Source organism: Stylophora pistillata, chromosome 9 (genome assembly GCF_964205215.1).
Source record: "Stylophora pistillata chromosome 9, jaStyPist1.2, whole genome shotgun sequence".
Taxonomy (NCBI): Eukaryota; Metazoa; Cnidaria; class Anthozoa; order Scleractinia; family Pocilloporidae; genus Stylophora; species Stylophora pistillata.
The window spans coordinates 28,891,961-28,911,960 of NC_142527.1; the positions used below are offsets into that span (position 1 = coordinate 28,891,961).

At 39.9% G+C, this 20,000-nt stretch overlaps 3 protein-coding genes across 4 annotated transcripts; 2 read left to right on the forward strand and 1 right to left on the reverse strand.

Annotated features, from left to right (window-relative positions):
• Positions 1–1,554: 1,554 nt before the first annotated feature.
• Positions 1,555–5,254, forward strand: LOC111339412 (neuropeptide FF receptor 1). The gene has a single exon (XM_022946073.2). It carries the CDS (start codon positions 2,025–2,027, stop codon positions 3,027–3,029), a length of 1,005 nt encoding a protein of 334 aa, XP_022801808.1. The 5' UTR covers positions 1,555–2,024; the 3' UTR covers positions 3,030–5,254.
• Positions 5,255–6,655: 1,401 nt separating this feature from the next.
• LOC111339230 (orexin receptor type 2) lies at positions 6,656–8,395 on the reverse strand. Its single transcript, XM_022945839.2, has 2 exons — positions 8,233–8,395; positions 6,656–8,156 (listed from the first exon to the last, which is right to left on the reverse strand). The coding sequence occupies exon 2, from the start codon at positions 8,058–8,060 to the stop codon at positions 6,888–6,890; it is 1,173 nt and encodes a 390-aa protein (XP_022801574.1). The 5' UTR covers positions 8,061–8,156; positions 8,233–8,395; the 3' UTR covers positions 6,656–6,887.
• An 8,522-nt stretch (positions 8,396–16,917) lies between these two features.
• LOC111339218 (neuropeptide FF receptor 2-like) lies at positions 16,918–19,298 on the forward strand. 2 transcript variants are annotated; one of them, XM_088732212.1, is made up of 2 exons: positions 16,918–17,230; positions 17,374–19,298. In XM_088732212.1, the coding sequence occupies exon 2, from the start codon at positions 17,937–17,939 to the stop codon at positions 18,861–18,863; it is 927 nt and encodes a 308-aa protein (XP_088588338.1). In that variant the 5' UTR covers positions 16,918–17,230; positions 17,374–17,936; the 3' UTR covers positions 18,864–19,298. The 2 variants fall into 2 exon arrangements, with proteins under 2 accessions (XP_088588338.1, XP_022801562.1); XM_022945827.2 differs by having other exon boundaries at positions 18,031–19,298.
• The last annotated feature ends 702 nt before the right edge of the window (positions 19,299–20,000 follow it).

Here is a 20,000-nt window from a genome sequence, read left to right on the forward strand (position 1 = left end):
ACCCCAAGTCTTCTAATTGCCGTGGTACGTGCCTTGTAAGGCATTCTTTATTATTGTTCACGGCGGGTTCGGCTGCCCCAGCCCTGTTGGCATTTTTATGTCTGGGTTTCTGATGTTATTTCTTGGCATTTACCTTCTAACTATTTAGAATTAGATCAAATGTCAGCGAAAAGGATGTCATTTGGATCGGATTCACCACAAAGGCTCTAACTAGCTCACCAAGTGAACTTAAATTGGATTAGTGCTAATCAATGCTTTTTACTTTTGACTCCAATCCTGCCAAGTTCTACGTCCCATGGCTACTATCGGTGACATTCCATGGAAGCATTTTTGAATGATTATCAAAAATATGATTGATTAAAGAAAAGAAACCCCAAACACGCGGACTACAGCATGGCCACGGCTAATAAGTTTCCCGCAGAGAAAATGATCACGAATTCTTAGCAGGCGTCAGCCGGGTCGGGTAGTCATTTTGTTTTGGAATTTTGGACTTGTTATCCCGAGTCTTAGCGGTAGTAAAATACAGCAGGCTTGATACGAAATTAAGGCTAATCATAGCTTATCTGATATTGTTTTTCTATTTTTTTTCTTCTCTAATACGATCCTGAGTTAAAACTGTTAAGATTATCCCCAGCTCTTTTGACTTCTCCTTCTTTCCCTCCTTCTTTTAAATTTGGCTCTGAATATGCAGTCAAAATTGCTGTTTACATTTTACGTAAATGCATAGGTTACCTCAGACTAAAAGATTTGAGCCTGGGTAACTTGTCCCCCCCGATTAATCTTTTCTCTGCGGCGATCGAACAAGAACACACAAAGTAAAGGCTGAATGACATGAATCCAACTCCTGCGCGAGCTGGTTTGGGTTAGATTTCGTGGCCGAAAAAACCACTTTTACTGCCTTAGAACGTCAACACCAAAACTGGCTCGACATTCATCGTTGTCAAGAAACACGAAAGATTACGAGGTTTATATTTAAGCACTGATAGGAATCTTGACCTTTGGTAATGTTTTTGTTGAATAGAGACCTTTATGCGTCTTTCTATTCACCTGAATTAATTCTGCCGATAACATTCTTGTTTGCTCCTTTATTGTCCGATTGCACTCATTTTCTGTGAGTGGCCTAAAAATTTTCCGCATCCAACTTGCTGACAAAGACTATTTTATAATCGTGTATAATTTAAGGTATTTCCGGGTCCGAACGAACATAGCCATGGAGAAACCTTTTGATGCAAAAAATACACATCAAGAACCGAGTTAATTAGGTTTTCTACATTGTTTATTATTGTGGCAGTGAAAATAAATTTTGGCTGGTACGTATTTAGACCCTGATAGTAAATTGAACACGCGTCCATTGATTTCGTGTCATCATAGGGTGTTGAGAAGTTTTTAAGCATGTTTAGTTACCCTTGACCTTAGCATATTGTAATTTTCTGAAGAGGGGAGTGGTGTCTTGAGTGTACTTTTAAGAGGGAGGGGAGGCTTGGCATTTGTATGCTATTTATTTACTTAAAGCACTACAAATTCTGGTTGCAAGGAAATGATCGTTACCTCTCTTTACTATAACATCGAACCTTCAAAAACATGGATTGTTTGCAGAAATTAAAAGACTTGGTTGTAATAGGATCAGCCACGTTTGCTTTACAAATTTCTCCGAAAGGCAAGTCTAAATGACTTCGTTAAGTAAACGGACGGCGCCCCCCGGCTTGGAAAAATTTTAAAAAGAGAAGTGACGGTATTCATGGAATGTAAAAGACCTATCATATTTTGTGTTCATGAAAAAATTAACACTAGCTCACATAGAATCATAATGATGACACAGGATATTTTTCGTCGTATGGTTTACTGCTACTTGCTGCGGCGAATCATACCGCCATGTGTCACTAAGCAGAGTATCAGGTTTGTTTGTTGAAATGTTCCACCGCTGAAAATCAGCTTAATAGCGGAATTCACTGGCAATCATTCACCCCTAGATAAAAAAAAAAAAGATAAATCAGGACTGGAAATAATTTAGCCCGAAGAAGACGATGGCTACACCCACCTCGACCGTCTCATGGAATATTTCCTCCTCATCTCTGATGGACACGTCAACGCAATCTTCGCCAACACCGACCATTGGATTTGACGTGGACTCGTACGAACAAGCTTATAAGACCGCCTTGGCTATTCTTTTTTCGGGTGTGATATTTTTCGGAGTCCTGCTCAACTCCATCATTGTCTTCACTGTGTATCGCCGGCCAGAAATGAGGACACCTTGCAATCTCCTTATCGTGAACATAGCTGTAGGTGACCTGGCAGTTGCTTCCTTAGGAGCGCCTCTGAGGATTATCGAAGTGTTCGTGGGATGGCCGTTTGGAAACTTTCTCTGCAGCGTCCTGCTTCCAATTCTCGAGATGTTCGTTACTGTATCAGTTGTCACGCACACGACTATTGCCCTGGAAAGGTTCCGTGCCATTGTGCGACCCTTAAAGACGCGTTTATCAGTTTCAAACACCAAGCTTGTTATCTTCGCTATATGGCCGGCGTGCTACGTAACTTCTGCGCTTCCGATAGCCCCCATTTTAAAGGTTCAAGAAATCGACGGTTTGGATCGGTGTTATCCACAGTGGCCGTTTGATCTCTATCGCCCTATCTACCAAGTATACTTAGTAGCTTTTTTCATTGCTGTTCCCCTCGTCATACAAACGATGGCGTACTTTAAGATCATGAAGGCACTACAAAACAGACTGACGCCAATGTGTGCCCTTGACAGAGATGCGTTGTCTCGCGCGCTACAAAACCAAAAGCGGCGGCGTATTATCAAAACTCTGGCGATTATGGTGTTTGCATTTCAAGTTTGTTATATTCCTCGTGGGGTGATGCTTATGTGGTATGAATTTGGCATAGACAGCTTGGACTGGACCAGTTTCAAATACGCTGATCTTGTGACACTTATTATATTTTACTTAAAACACGTCTTGAATCCGATTATTCTTTTTGCATCAAGCAGAGACTTCCAACGCTGTAGCTGCCTTCAAATGTTTTGCCGTTGATATCTTTGCATGCGGTAGAGGATATCTAAAAGGCTCGTGACCTTTTGCATATGGGTGTTTTAAGACTGACACGAACGTTTCGTCAATGGTCCAATTTTTTTTTCTTCGTTTTCTTTTTTTTTTTTTCATGAATGGTTAAAGTTCACTTTGAATACTTGATCGGCTTAATTAAGCAAAAAATTGACGAAGAAGTGAAACTATCCATTACAATGAAGCATTTTTTCACCGAACAAACAATGGTTTAAGGTCCTTTCAAAACAGCTCGAGACAATATTTTCATAGATCCATTGTGCCACATGTGGATTGACATGTTCGTTTCGTGATGGCTGCCGCTAAGTGCCGGATTCAATTTTATTCCGTGGTTTTGGTTTCCCTTTTTTTGCCTCAAAATACTTTTTTATAGGGCGGCAGTTGCGGTCGGAAATTAAAGGTGTAAATTAATACCGGAATCAAAATTTGACCACTTTAAAGTTAGAAAGTAAAACCCCAAGGTGAAAAGAATGAAAGAGGTCGTCTGTCGATAATAATAAGGACCTTAAGCAGTCAGGATGGCAACGCCAAGGATGACGTCGATTAAAAAATGAATTTTTACTTTTAATTAGAATTTCGAAAATGGCTGCATGTGTTAACCATCTCATACGGCGCCACAACTCAACCACAACTTAACGTATAATAGTAGCGTTGAGTTCCAAATGGAAATTAAAATAATTTGCCATCGTGGTTTCGGTTCGCAGACAACGCACATTTTGGTGATTTCACGTTGATGTTTTGCAAAGGACGGCTAAGAAATGTACTAAGTTTTAAAATGCATGTGCTGAGCCATTGTTCTGCCACTTAGGACTTTTTTTTTTCAACGTTCTCGTTGCAGTCGCCGTCGTGGTTTTCTTAAGGTGGAGGCAGGTTTAATTCAGATGTAAATCCTATTACACAATGCATTAATCCTTTTATTAAAATAACTTCAGTCTCTGGGTAAACACTTCACAAAACTTTTTCAGTCTCCAGATAAATTCCGTCGTTACTAGGGCGCTCTAATTTGTCAAATTTATTCTTCTGCAGTCATTAGTGGTAACAATAGAGCACGGAAAACGCGATAAGATGCATTTCTGTGATTAAACTTTTTTAAGAAAAGTCAAACTATGTTATCTTTCGTCCATATCAACATAAGTTGAACTACTTGGTTAACATTAAAATGATCGATAACTGTACTCAAATTCCTACCACGCTTCAGTGCGAAGACCATGTTAAATATCTTGGCGTCCTATTGGACAGCAATTTAAGTTGGAAATTTCAAATTAATAATGTTGCGTTAAAAATAAGCAGAACTGCTGGTGTTGTTGCCCGTCTTAGGCACTTCGTCCCACGTACAACCCTTTCAAATATATATCAATCACTGATCTTGCCTCATCTGACATATGGTTTGGCGGCTTGGGGTCAATCTGCCAAAACCCATTTACAAAAAATTCTCGTGCTTCAAAAACGAGTTCTTCGTTTGATGTACTTTTCTGAACCTAGAGCCCATGCTGTGCCTTTATTTATTTCCTCAAAAATTCTACCTTTACAAATGTTATATGCTGAAAAAGTATCTTCTATAATGTTTGACGTGTCCTGCATGAATGCTCCGTCTAACATCTGTGACTTCTTTACTAAAGCTAATTCAAAGCACAAGCATGAGACCAGGTTTTCTTCGTCTGGAAATTGCTATGTTCAAACTTCAAGACTGAATCTAAATCAAGATTCTTTTTCCGGGTTTGGAGTTAAACTTTGGAACGCAATTCCTAACGAATTTCCTCAACTCTCCAACGGAGCTTTTTAGGAAAATTTTCATGACCTTTTGCTCTCGATAATGGATCAGAGGACGATTATGTTGAAGTGCCCATTGTTCTACAAAAAAATGGCAAATTCTGTATCCTTGAATCAATGTACTAATAATCGATAGGCTCTGTTAGGAGTAAATTTGATTGTAATATTATTCTGTAAGACTATATATTTTGTAACCTTAGCTTGTTTTTCAGTAATTCTTATATATCCAGATACTTTATTTAGTTACTTTACAATTATTATTAGTTAGTTAGTTAGTTAGTTAGTTACTTTACAATTATTATATTATCTGTTGTGACCGCTGTAACCTTACCTCTCCGCCCGCCTCGTCTAGCTTTTGCTGTTTGCAGGTGGAGATGGCAAAATGATGTGCGTGAAATAAAGAGTTCATTCATTTTTTTTTTAAACATTATGCGCTGACAGAAAAGAGTTTTTTTTTATGATCACATGTATGGCATCAGAGTGAACTTGCAGTAACCCGAGTTTCACAGGCAGAGACTTCATTTGTTATTTAAAGCTCATCTCTCATCCTTTTAAAGTCTTATTTGCGTCTCTTTTGAGAAGTAGTCCCATGCAGTGTCTTTGATTGACGATGGAAACTTAACCACGGGAAACCTAGCACCCTTTTGCATGAGGACTGCTTCACTATGATCGGCTGGATCTTTGCAATATATGAAACTAATTGTAGAAACGATTGAGACCATTTCTGCGATCACATTTTAATGTTTCTACATGACTTATATTTGTTTCTTTGAATTTTGCGAGCGGCTTTCTAGGCTGATTTACGGCGGTTCGCTCTGGGGGTCGAAACAGCCGGAGGATAGAAAAACGACCTGCAAACTAGGTCAAAAGCACTCGCAAGATTCAAAGTCTAACTAAAAAAAACTCCATTGCCCTGAGGCTTTGTAGACAAAACGAAATCGTTCGGCATCATCATTTATTAATACTGAGGTATGCTTTCATGTTTACTGCATTGAGGATAATGCACTGTGACCAGTCAAAGCTGACCCAGATTCAGCATAATTACGACTTGTTGTAATGTGACATATAGAGGTAATTTAGCAAACGAGCATTCTGTGTATGATATTTTGGTAGCGTTGTGTGTTTATGCAATGTGCACCATCTTGTCAGGCCACCTGCAAGTCGTGCGACTTCCTAGACGCCTCCGACTGTCGCAGGTAATGCACAGTAGGAAAGAACTCGACAAGACTCCACGAACGATATCTACAGAAGACTGGACATAAGTGAAACGAAAAGCATGCGCAAATGGATCAGCCTAGCTACCCAAGCACCCTGCTTTTTCCTGGCGCGCGAGATTCTCAAAGGTAAATTCCAGAAACAGCCACTGTCACACAAAAAACGTCAGTAAAAAATTTGCAAAAGGAAACAAAACAAGGGAAGAGGACGGCTTGAGACTTTTCGAATGCAAAGTTTATCAGTTCTGGGTTTTCTTTTGATTTCCAATTTTGTATTTGTTTAACATGACGAACCCACCATCCCAACTTTCTGCGGTTTTTGCATAACAAGTAAAAAAATTGCCTCACTCTGCCCGACTGTGTCATGCAAATGCCATCAAATAACAACAAACAGCATCAAAAATCAAATGAACTTCGGATCCACCCTCTATCAATGGTGAATCAGTGCCGATAATTGTCACGAACGGAAATTTAGATAACAGTGTAAACAATGTCACATCTCTTTATTACTCTTTGTTAATTCACCTCCCACCCCTGCTTTGTGGCGGCTTTCAACAAACAGGTGAGCACTTAATTGATTCACCCACAATTCATGAACCGAAACAAACTTCCTTCAAGCCCTTAATTAATTTTTTACTCAAACTTCTTGTTAGATTTAAATACATTTTTGTACACCAAACTGAATATGGCTTTTGTATTTGGCTTTACGTAACTTTGAAACATGTAGAAATTATTTTCTCTTCGAAAAGTTTGTTGCATTATTTTAAACCAGAGAGGAATTGAACTTCTCTTAATTCGATTCAATCTTGTTTTGTCTTTAACACTGCGTCGAAAATGTTTGATTCTAAACTGTTGTTTCCAAAGTGTTAACCCTTCGCTCGAGTACCGGCGTGTCTTCTAAACGCGTTGTAACAAGCTTTGTCGACTCGGTGTCACTTTTGCTTCGTTTTTTCTCGTTATAACAGCCACAGATTAATTCCATTCCACTTCTGAAGTCTTCACTCATCGTGAACAAAATCAATGGATTTATGACGTGTTTGAGATAGTAAAGAGCCAAAGCTACGAGATCAATGTAATTAAAAGCAGGAGTGATAAGTACAGGATCAGCGAATTCTCGATACAACATCGTAACTCCGCGCGGAAGGTGACAAATCTGAAAACCTGTCACCAAAACCAAAAGCATTTTCACCAGCTTTCGCTTCCGTTTCATCCGAACGACCATTGCGGTGCACGGGGCGCCTGAGTTAAACGGAATCGAGGCGCCTGAAGCCGTTGATATTTTTCGATCTTTTTCAACCATCTCAATTACATCGCTCTTTGTCTTGAGAGTCCGGATGATGCTCACATAAGCATAGCTCTGGATGATAAGCTGAGCTACGATAAATACCAGCACTAGATATATTTCGTATATCCTGCGGTAGAGGTCGGACCAAGCGGGGAGGCAATGTAGAGCTCCATTAAAGGGCAGTAACTTCAGCGGAATCACCAATGGCAGTCCGCTAAAAATGTAGCAAGACACCCATATTCCCAAGATGACAAATTTAATCCTCGTTGCTGAGAGCCGGGGCTTGAACGGAGTTACAGTGGCTCTGTACCTCTCCCAAGCGATCGTCGAATGGGTAACCACCGAAACGCACACCAACACATCTTGAAGTGGGACAATAAGTCTACAAAGCGCACCTCCAAATGGCCATCCCTTAAGGTAGAGGTCAGCAATTCTTAATGGAGCAGCTACAAGGGCAACGCCCAAGTCCGCCAAAGCGATAGTGCCAATTAAAAAACCACAAGGATTTCTTAATTGTTTCAATTTTAAAATCGTTCCAAGCACTGACACGTTACCGAGAAAACCGAATGCGAAGATCACAGAAAAGAACGTGATGACCATAATTTTGTATGACAGAGGGTCGAAGAGTTCATCTTCATGTCCTTGTCCACTGCTAAAATTTCCTTGGTGCTCCATGGTTCGATTTAGAAGCGAAACTTCGGTGCTGAAGTTGTTTAAAGGGGAAGATGCCATTTATTATTTAAACGATTAGGTCGCTTCCTTCAAGCTTTCAATGACTTCTGCTTATAACTAATTCAGTATTCCATTTTGTTTACCAAAATGTCCTGCCTTAAAACAAAAGTAAAAGTGTACTTACATCAACTTAAAATAATTATGAGTAACTGAAGCTCAAACTAATCTTCACCTGGTATGAAACACGATCCTTAAATGAGGAATTACTGTTTTCTAATAGTGATTTTGCGTTCGATCAGTAATATTCAAAATTTATTCCCCGGAACCCCACTAAGCGGACGTTTTATGTCACAACAGTAGGTGACATCTATGCGCAAGAATATTAATCAGTTTTAAACGTTAGCCCGGATAATGTTGCTCATGGCAACGATTTAACCATGCGTTAAAATCGCAATCAGATGCCAATGTAGGAAAAAAATTTAACTGCGTTGAGAAAGCTATCGCCATTTAAACGAAAAAACAAGTTCGACTAACGACTCAATAACAGATTTTCTGGTGCAAGAAACTTCCGCCGATCTACATACAAAACGGACGCCTTTGCAAATCATGTGAAAAAGTTATATTAGAGGAAATTGCGAAAAATTTGTCTTACCTCTTTATAGCAAAATAATGTTGTCTTAAAAAAAATTGCTAAGGAAAATATTTAACATCTTTTAAACTGTGTTTTGTTTTCGCCGCTGTACAAACAAACACAGCTGCGGTAAAACCCATTAAATGGCCGAACCGCAAATGCACAAAAGAGCATAAATTTTGTCAGGTACATCATTAGTTTTGATATTTACACTTTGTTCTAAATTGCAAACAACTCCGAAGAGTAAGAAATTTGATAATTTATTTAAAGCAGTTCAATTAAAGTACTTTGAAATCGTTCTTAAACTTATAATTAGTTAGGTACTTACGTCGTTTGCAGTGATAATTACGCCGACCGTATGGTAGGAAGATGAATGTCAGCTTCTATAAAAAGGGCTGTGAAAGTTTATCCTTTGGTTTAGCCTGTGGTAGAAAGCAATTACAATTTAAAACGTTCCCCGGATAGCACGATTCAGTCTATCAAGTAACCTTGCTTGTTTCTTCCTAAGTCGTTTGTGAGTGTTTTAGCTTGAAGGCACTAAAAGTTTAAACTACGTCTTCCTCATCAAGGTTTTCCAGTTTGATTTTCCAAACGCACCGCTATACAGTAGGTTCATAAACTTCGGAGGTAATTAGTGTTTGAGACGCTATTAGTAATTTATGGATGTTAGGAAAGACTAGAATTTCCTTCTTTATTCAAGCCTTCTTTAAGTCAACAGACAAGCAGCAAATCAGCGTTCGTAGCCTTAATCATTTACCAGATTCAGTCAAAGGAAATGAAAAAAGAATACGTGGAAAGTTACTAGCAGCTGTGAAGTGCATGTTTTGTACGAGCTGCCTATAGCTAACAAAGCCGATGTGTGGAAGGGATTTCCAACTGCAAGTCCCTGTATTAATCCGTCTTTTAAAGATAAACTTCATTTTCTCTGCTCCAAGTCTTTTCAATATGTTTAAATCATGGATAATTCTAAGTTTTGAATCATATAAATGTAAAATTCAACTAATTCACCTCAAGTAGATGAGTCGATCCTTATTATCGTTATCATTATGAATTTTTCTCTCTCTCTCTTCTCCGGAGTTCACCTGTAGTCGTGAAAAATTAATTAAGTTATAAAGGTATTAAATCAAACGGTTTAAAAACTATTTATAAACATAAACTATTCCAACATAAACAGTACTCAACACTCATCGACCTTGTTTAATGCTTATTTGATTTATTCGTTTATTCATCTATTTATCATTGAATAAATTTACTGTCTCCGATAAACTTTTCACTTCTCATTCAATCTTCTTGAAGAGTAACTCAGCGACAGGCATATAACCAATGCCTTAATTTTACACTGTGTGGCCCAGATTCCAGCCGTCACTCGCGCCTATGTTTTCCAAGGCCCTTCCAATTTCCACACGGCAAAGTATTCCGAAAGAATCCGAATATCTCAGCTACCAATATGTATTTTTGGCGAGCTTTTGGGCCAAGAAACTACAGAAGACTGAGCTATTTTATCGAATAGAGGTTAAGTTTTGCCGTTGATAATTTATGCTTTCAGTTGCACACTAACGTTACCGCATCTAACATGCTCACACATTTAGTTGGAAATATCTGGAGTGGCAGGATGTTAGACTTAAAATAAAAGTGATCAGTGAACCGTTATCATAAACTAGATTCTCTCTGTTATCTAATCTAAGAAGAGAAATATGAGCAAAAATTAAACCCTGATATGACAGTTTCCGGCCGTTAAAAAGTTTATTGCTCAAACTGAAACCGGCCATTTTCGAGAATTTGCACTCTCCGAAAGGACTGCTTTGAACGCTCAAAGTGCGGTCGCTCAGTCACTAGCAAAGAAAAGGAGAGAACACGATTTCAAATGCATCTTCAGGTTGACAGCAAATAAAATTTGCTACATATTGATGGACTAAAATAAATAATTGGCCGCAAACTGACCAACTTTGAACTTTCACCAAGATGCATTACCGACAAGATGCGTGGAACTGCACATTTATGGTAACTAAAATGAACCCCCTTTGGTTTGAAATTAAGGAATTATCTACGAGCTGACAGGAAATTACAATGATTGTGATCTAAAGTGGCAGGAAATTGAGAAAAGTAAGATATTCATGATAAAATTTATCAGTGAATCGTTAAAACTATTTGTTCGTTTTAAAAGTTTATTCCAACCATGTAAGAGCACTTTCGGTCGTTTATTGAGTTTCACTTGAGCTTTTTTTTCCCCTCTCTTTGAGAAACAGTTACCGGAGAGGTTCCCGAGAAAGTGATTCACAGTCATACAAACAACTAACTCCCTCATTTCTTGATGAACTCATAAGGAAAGATAGTACCAAAACTGAAACGCTGTATGATCTAAACATTTTCAAGGAATTTCTCGAAAGTTGCGACGAGAGAAAGGTAAATTTTTGTTCTGTTTGTGAAGGTGTAGTCTGATCGTCCGGGTGAGTGTAGTCCTGAGAAGGACTGTTGTCGGTGGTAGTGACTGACGTTTCGACAACCTGTGCGGAAGTCATCATCAGAGTCAAGTGAATGATTGTTGTCAGTAGAATGTTCTTATTCCAGTTCGTGTGGAATGATCGGTTGGTTTTGCCGTTATGTTATTGGCTGTAAGACTCAAGTGACGTAAGTCGGTCGTGATTGGTCTGTTTCGATCTGTCGGTAAAGTTAGGTCGTTCTTTTTCGGTCGTTTGTGATGTTTATGTCGTGAATGAGTCGTTTGTATGGAGCGGGTAGTTGTTGACATCTGTTTAGGAGAGTCTGTTCTAAGTTAGTAAACCAGCTTTCCAGAGTCAGTCGTTGAAAATAGTCAGTGCTGTAGGTTAGGCATTGCGCAGAGAGTCCCAGTCAATGTTGTGGTTGGTAAGTCGATGGTGTTCAGCAATGTGATTGCTGACATCACCTTTCCTCGTCGCCCGTCTGTGTTCAGTCAGTCTTGTTGTGAGGTTTCTGCCAGTCTCACCGATGTAGGAGGCTTGGCAGTCGGAACAATTGATCTTATAAATCGTTCCCTTTCTGTTCCTCGGTTCGTCTTTGTCTTTAACGTTGGTTAGTAACTGACGTAGTGTGGTGATGGGTTTGTGGGCGACGCGGATATTGAAGGGTAGTAAGATGCGCGAGATGTTTTCAGACATGCCTTTTATGTACGGTATGGTTGCTGTAGTCGAAGGGGTTGCGGTGTCGTTTGTTTCGGTAGTGGTAGTGGGTGGGTGAGTGTTTCGTCGGATGAAGTCGTTGTTGTAGTTGTTCTTCGTAAAAACACGGTGAAGGTATTTGTTCTCGTCGGATAAGCTGTCTGTCGAGTCGCATACTAGTTGTGCGCGTCGTGTTAGAGTTCTGATAGTTGTGGCTTTGTGTGATGTAGGGTTGTAGGATAACTCGTCTAGTAATCTGTCGGTGTGTGTCGGTTTCCTATAAACTGTCGTCTGTAATGAGTTGTCGTTGTGGCTTACCAGGCAGTCTAGAAAAGGAAGTTTGTCATTTTCTTCGACTTCTCTGGTAAACTGTATGTCAGTGTTTTGTTCGTTAAGGTGGCGGTGGAATGCGTCAATTTCGTCGTGTCGAACGGCGGTGAAGGTGTCGTCAACGTAACGTAACCAAAACGGTATCGTTTGTCGGCAAGTCGAAAGGGCGCGTTCCTCGATGTTCTGCATCACAATTTCTGCTATAACAACAGAAACTGGAGACCCCATGGCAGTGCCGTGTAACTGTTTGTAGTGTTTACCGTTGTACTGAAAGTAAGTAGACGTTAGGCAAATGTTTAGCAAGTCCATAATGTCGTCTGTCGGTAGCGGTAGTGGGTCGGTAGATTGTCGGATTGCAGTCTCAGTGCATTGTAATGCCAATTGAAGTGGAATACTTGTGAACAGTGATTTCACATCAAATGACACTAGTTTGTAGTCGTCAGGTATCTGAACAGTCTTGGTAGCGTTAATGAAGTCTTCAGTGGATTGTAGTTTATGTCTGGATTTGTCGGTTAGCGGTTGTAGTATTGTCGTCAGGTACTTGGATAGTTGGTATGTGGGAGAGCCACAGAAAGAAACAATAGGTCGCATCGGGAAACCAGGTTTGTGTAGTTTCGGCAAACCGTAGAGTTTCGGTGGCTGTGGTACCGAGCACCTCAGTCGATAGTACCGTTGGGTGTCAAAGGCGTTCGTTTTCTTGAGTGTCAGTAGTTTACTGTTGAGTTTACGTTGAAGTGCAGGAGTTGGGTCACGTTTGAGTTCTTCGTAGGTTCGTTTGTCGTTAACTAGTGCGTCCATTTTGTCGTGATTGTCAGTTTTGTCCATAACAACAGTAACTCTTCCTTTGTCGGCTGGTAGGATGACTATGTTCTCGTCGTTTCTCAGTCGTTTCAGTGCGCGTTGTTCGTCTTTAGTCAAGTTGCTGTCATTTAGTGACGTTGATTGTATAGTGGAGGCAATTCTGCTTCTGATGTTATCCTTGGTCGGCTCAGATAGCTCTCGTTGCCGAGACAGGGCCGCCTCAACACTAGATACAATAGCCTCGGTCGGTATGCGTTTAGGTGTTACTGAGTGTTTTAGTCCGTATGATAGTACCTGAGTTTCAGTCTTGTCTAAGGAACGAGAAGAAATGTTACTTACCCAGTTGTCGTCCGGTTCGCTTCGTCTCTTTTCTTTGTCGCGTAGCAGTCGTGTCAATTTTTGTTGATGTCCAGTGCGGGCGCGTTCAGTCGTCTTGTTGGCTCGTTTGTCGGCAATTGTCGTAACGGTGTCAAGTAGGTCAGTTGGTATCAGCTGTTTCAGTTGGTCGTGTACTTGTCGTAGTTTGTTTCTGTGGCGTTTGAGTCTTCTGTGGCAATCATTTATCCGCGCTTTGACCAGTCGTCTGCAGGTGGCTTTGACGATCTGGATAGCCTCCTGTGTGTTCAACGGGGACTTAAGTTTGAGCCCGGCCGGAACAAGGCCGTGATCTTTACAGCGGTGATTGAACCAGAGTTGTTGTCGTATTCGCCTGACAGTGCTTGCGTAGGTGATGTAGTCGTTCGCAAGTCTTTCGCTCTGTCGTCCAAGTGAACGTAATGCAGTAAATGGTTTGAACCCGGGGGTAACATGTGAAGGTGTAGTCTGATCGTCCGCGTGAGTGTAGTCCTGAGAAGGACTGTTGTTGGTGGTAGTGACTCACGTTTCGACGACCTGTGCGGAAGTCATCATCAGAGTCAAGTGAATGATTGTAGTCAGTAGAATGTTCTTATTCCAGTTCTTATTCCAGTTCTTATTCCAGTTCGAACTGGAATAAGAACATTCTACTGACAACAATCATTCACTTGACTCTGATGATGACTTCCGCACAGGTTGTCGAAACGTCAGCCACTACCACCGACAACAGTCCTTCTCAGGACTACACTCACCCGGACGATCAGACTACACCTTCACATGTTACCCCCGGGTTCAAACCATTTACTGCATTTGTTCTGTTTGTTCTGAAGAGCCTTTAAAGGTTCGTAGAACGGAAAATAAAGCTTTCATATGAATCAAGTTAGATTCAGGGAGCGAATTTTCATTACCTTATAAAACGAGTTCACATGTATTCTTGCCTAATTAACCGATGGTGATACATGTAAACCTTTTTTAAGTTGGGCACTAGGTATCTTGTTCCCATTGATACCCAGTATTTGTATTAAAGCCAGCTTTTCAATCTCTAACATGTATATTTATTGTCCATATGATAAAAAGAAACTTACACGTTTGCTTAACGATATTAATTTTCTGTTCTCGTGGCACGAATAACACTGAGATGATCGCACAAGGGACGCAGCGAGCTTGTAGGATGTTAGTTCTTGCGACTCGAACATGAAAATTCATATCTTAATAATACAGTATTATCGCTTGTCTCACGACCAGTATTATTAACCAAGCACGAGGGCCGCACTGGGAGAATATCGGCCCGAGGTCTTGGCAGTGCGGACCGAGCGCAGCGAGGTCCGTACAAAAAAGACCGAGGGCCGATATTCTTCCAGTACGGTCCCGAGCAAGCTTGGTTAATAAGAGATTTATTATACGACTGAAGTTCAAAGGGACACAAGTGCGGCATCATCCGGGACCATTCGGGACAGTGCCCGGTCCAATACTGAGAGAATATTGACCGGCAATAGAGCATTTTGATTGGTTGATTTTAGTTATTGGCCCTCTGACTGCCCGAGTCGTGTAATAAAGTCACTTATGATCTGGATCGCCAAGTTTCGGCTATCACTGCTAGTCTTCATCAACTGAAAGGTCTTGTGATTTTTATTCTAAAATTGTGTTGCCGAAATCTCCGTTATCAAAATCGTAAATGCTCGTTACACTGAATATAAGGAAATAAACATACATAAAAGAAAAATTAGAGAAAAAAAAGTTAAAAACATAACATTTGGTTTGTTTTCCGCCTTTTTCGCTAGAATAATGGTTATTGTCTCTTGCGTTGAGGGTCTATGAGGAAAGAAGGTATACCAAGTCATGTCGCAATCAAAAACACTTACAGCAATTTTATCAATTTATATTTTGGTTGTTTGATTTTGTCTTTGCCGACTGCATGGCGGGGATTCTATTTTCAATATCGGTTACCACCACTGTACATGTGATATTTTTACAACCCAAAGCTGCACCGACAACCCCGAGGTAAAATTGCACTTAAAGCGATGCGGTTTCGACTGATTACCAACCCATCACTCTTGGAAAATCACAGGAAAAGCAACTAAAAATAGAAATATATATATAAGTGCAGACAGTACTGTTTCGGCCTTCTGGGCCTCACCAGGATGGAGGAGAACCGATATGGATCCCCAAACGATCCCACACTTGTGGTATCGTCTAAGCCATGCCAGAGTGCTCAAACTAGAAGAGCCTAGCGAGCTATGTACAATGCTAGCGGTGATGACTCATCCCACAGTGCTCAATTTGGACATGAAAGCAGAGCATTGTATGCCAAAGAGCTATATCTAAATATATACATATATATATTATTTAAAAGTAGACCGAAAAATTAATGAAAGGTTATCGGGGTGGGAATAATTTTACTGAGTAACGAGAAAGGACCAAGTTGAAATCGGACCAGTGGTTTGGGGAAACCTGGTGTTAGATGCAAAGGTCAACCATTAAACTCTTAGTATTTCATTTTCTTAATTCTCTCTTTCAGGTGTTTTACATTTCCTTTAAAATATCGAAGAATTTGGTGCATAGGGTCTCTAGCTGATAAACCTGTTTCCTTTCTTCGCCTTGTAGTGGATTTGTATGTGTCATATAGCTCACTCCTTGAAACAAATTAGTTGCCGTATCTAAATTTGTTTTGCTTAATAAATATGCGCATATTTGTGAATTTGTGACTCGCTCCGTGTGCTGTGATGACATGTGCGCTGATGCTTTATAACATTCGTGCCCGTGCGTTAATCTAGGTATATGTTTTCCACAGACGTGAATCACTTTTGTCATGATACTGGTAAATAGGTTAAAAGCACGGCTAATTCTGATAGAGAACTGGCTATAAACGTGTTTGCAAACAAAGGCAGCAAAACAAAATTGAATCTTTTGAATTAGGATACTTCCTTGGGACCTATCAACCATTTTACATCTATTTTAGGAAATTTGAATTTCCTTATATAAACAAGAGCCTTTGATCCGTTTTTTTTTTTTTTTAAGCACAAATGTACATCAAAATCATCCGCAAAAAACAGGAATTTTTTCAACCTTACCGAAGAAATTCAAATGCACAATAGTTCCGTGCTGATGTGAAATTTGCGACTCATTCAGTTTCGAAGAAAGAACACCTCAGCTGTCATTTTATTATTTCTATATTCTTGTTTTGTTTAGTCCTAAAACAATTTCCTGCGTCAGTGTTTTGATCCGGTAAGAAGCACACCGAAGGCACAGGGAGTCTGAGCGACTGCTCCGTCATTCATAGTCATTGGGAAATAATTGAAAATGTACATGCAGTGGATTCAAAATAAATAAAAAATACCTAGATCTAATTTGCTGTGTACTTTGAAGAGGACAAAAAAAGATCAAAGTCGGAAGGTTTTTAATATACGCATACGTGCGCAAAAACCTTTCATAACAATTTTATGATTATATCTAACGATTTCAAAATATATTCTTTAGTTATCGATACTTAACATTCACACGCAACGAACTGATGAAAGAAAAAGTATTATTTCATGCGTATGACGGAACTAAGTACATTAGGTTTTATGACTTAGCTTTACCTAACAGCTTAGCAATAGTTCGTTTTCAATTTCGATCAAAATTAATTTAAAGCTGGATTTGATCTTTCGTTCTTAGCAACAAATCCTAGAGTTTGGGGTCGCAGTTCAAATTCTAAACTTCTGTCATCGGCTATGAGGAGTAACTTAAATCAAATGGTACCGCTTGTTAAATTAAATTTTAAACAAACTGATTGCTTTATTGCAAAAACAAAATCAAGCGGGTTAAAATGACAACCTGCTGGGATTCGCGGCACATGAATGAATGTCCACAGCCTAAAATTGTAATGAATGATTTTCTGTGCGTGATCGAGATGGAAATTTAATTTTACCATTTCTGTAATCTATTTTCAAGGCTTACGGTGTTCAACCTTTTTGAAGTGGATCATATGAGAAAAGGTACCTAAAACTTATTACGATTATTTTTGCTGCTGTAAAGCTTCATTGCGCTTATCGATCACTAGGAGCATACATCCATTTGTTTTTTTGTCAGTCTCCAAGCCAGTAATAGCCTAATGGTCTGCGTTGTTGTTTTTCGCTAGCAACGGTGAGATCTCTGCCACAACGGTTCGCCCAGTAAACAGCCTCCTGCTTTCAAAACAATGGAAGTCACGGAAAAAGCTTTTAGGCAAATCACCCAGTAATTGTTCCCTTACAATAACAATGATCTCGCCGAGTAATTATTCTGCCGACTTATTTTCTTTTTCAATTTCATGAACCAGTAGATCTACTGTTTGGAATATGAAATTATTACATTTTTCCAACATACTGACATTGATTTTTGAAAAATTTGACGATTTCGGTGCGCTTGATAAAGCGCCTAACTAACTTATTTATCGTTGGCAAGAAAATAGACTATCACCACCAAAAAAACCCACCGCAAAATCTCGGAAGTCGTTTATCGTAAAATTACAATGTATTTACGCATTTAAAAGATCGATTTCAATCGGTTTCTATTCAATCATTTGTTGATGAGTTGACGACACCGTTGTGAATAGTTTCCCCCACGAAAACGTAAAGCTTTCCGTCTTCGAGCATTGAAGAAGGGCGCGCCGAAAAAAGGCCGCCTTGTTGTTCCGGTGTTCCAAACGCCAACGATTCCAGCATGGATGTGAACTCTTCTTTACCCGACAGTAACTCAACAAATACCGAAGACCAGCCGGCGGTATTAACGACGGTACTCTTTTCGTTTGTAATAGCCACTGGTTTTCCAGGGAACTTACTGATCGTGATCGCAGTGATCGGCCGCCAGCAGTTGAGAGCCCCATGTTATTCTTTGATCCTCAGCATCGCTGTAGCCGACCTTGGTATGGCTCTCATTGCAGCTCCTCAGCGCATTATAGAGAATTACATCGGTTGGCCTTTTGGCAATTTCATGTGCAATTTTCTTGCCTCCATCCAAGAACTTTTCGTCAGCGTTTCAGTAATGACACACACCGCCATTGCTCTAGAGAGATACCGTGCAATCGTGCAGCCGTTTAGAGAGCGAATGAGCTGGAAGATGGCAAAGATCACGGTAGCTGTTATTTGGTTAGGCTGCTACATAAGCGCGGCCTTGCCTCAAGCTGTTATGCTTGATCTCTATCAAGAACCCGACGGGAAAGTTTACTGCACTCCGGAGTTCCCTTCCGACGAAGTCCGCCGCGTGTACGAATTTTACCTCGTAACAGTGTTCATCGCAGTACCTTTGTTTATCCAGTCATGGTGTTACGTAAACGTGTTTCTGGTCGCCAACCGTGAACTGGATCGACTCACCAGGGAGAACTCTATCAGGAAGGATATTCTTGAAAGAAGCAAGAAAAAGATTCGCCTGGTCAAAGTATTAGTGTCTCTTGTGGCAGTTTTCCAGTGCTGTTCAATTCCTCGCGGTGTTTTGATGCTGATAAGAGAATTCGAAGGTGACGACGCGATGGAGGAAAACCTGTTTTACTGGTATACCGACGTAATTTCTCTTTTCGCTTATTATATCAAGCATATGATAAACCCTGTTATTCTTTGGAGCACAAGCAGCGAGTTTCGATTTTGCTGTTGAAAGTAATCTATCTTCAACGCAATAGAAACATTTCCGGTCTTCCTCTTAGGTAGAAAAGATGCATGCCAATTTTTGAAAACAAAATTGCGGTGAAAACTCAAAGAAAAACTTAAACTAGAACAAAACAAACAAAATAACAAACTCTCAATTCAAACTCGAAAATTTAACTGTTCTTTGTTACTTTGTGCCGCACAATGCTTGCAGTGGAAATGAAGAGGAAAATAGGCGCCGTTTGATGATCTAATGCGGCGCCTGAATTTTGTTTTTATTGTTTTGGTTTTTGTTGTTGTTGTCGTTGTTGTTTTCTTTTCTAGTGGTTCGCACGACCGATTACGTGCAATTCGCTCAATTCGATTTCGTTTTTCAGTAATGTATTTCAAATTTCATTTTAAATTCTCTACTGCCTGTAATAAAGTGTCTGTTATACGAACATAACGTGGTATCAATGTCATTTATGACAGAGAACGAGTTATTTTATATTTATGTTATTTACATTAGAAACCCAAGAGCTTCATTGGGCAGAAATTCCAGTCTTGCTACTTTCATTTACTAAAAGAAGAAATGTGCTCGCGGTGATTGGCTAAATGATAGTTGTGTAAGGTTTAAAGGACAGATAACCATTAAATTTAACATATACACTAAACAACCGAACCCTTTCTATCATACGCTCAAAACTTTTTCTCTAACTAACATCATTCACTTCACGGTTAATTAGTGATTCCGGAGAATTTAAAATTAAACAGTGTTCTTGTCAGTAATTATCTAAATTCTAGTGGCCGACCAGCTCAGCGGTTTTGGGAGAATTGGACGGCAAATTTGCATACTTTGGCAATCATAAACTTGAGTTAAAATCGGGAATCAGCTCTCGCCGCAGTCTATGCTCAGCTCTCTCTTTTTACCGATCACCCTCCTTTGCGACCAAAAACCGTTCTTTGGGTCTATGGCGTAAATGCGGCAAGGGAAACGCAAGGAGTCTGCCCTTGCAACTATCAACATACCTAAAAGACCTCACGTAACAGGCTTGAGAATGAATTATCAACAAGGAAAAAGTATGGTACGATGTTGAATCAAACTCATAGGTGTTTATGGTGAAACTGAAAAGGAACAATTTTGCGTGCGCTAAAACAAGCATATGTT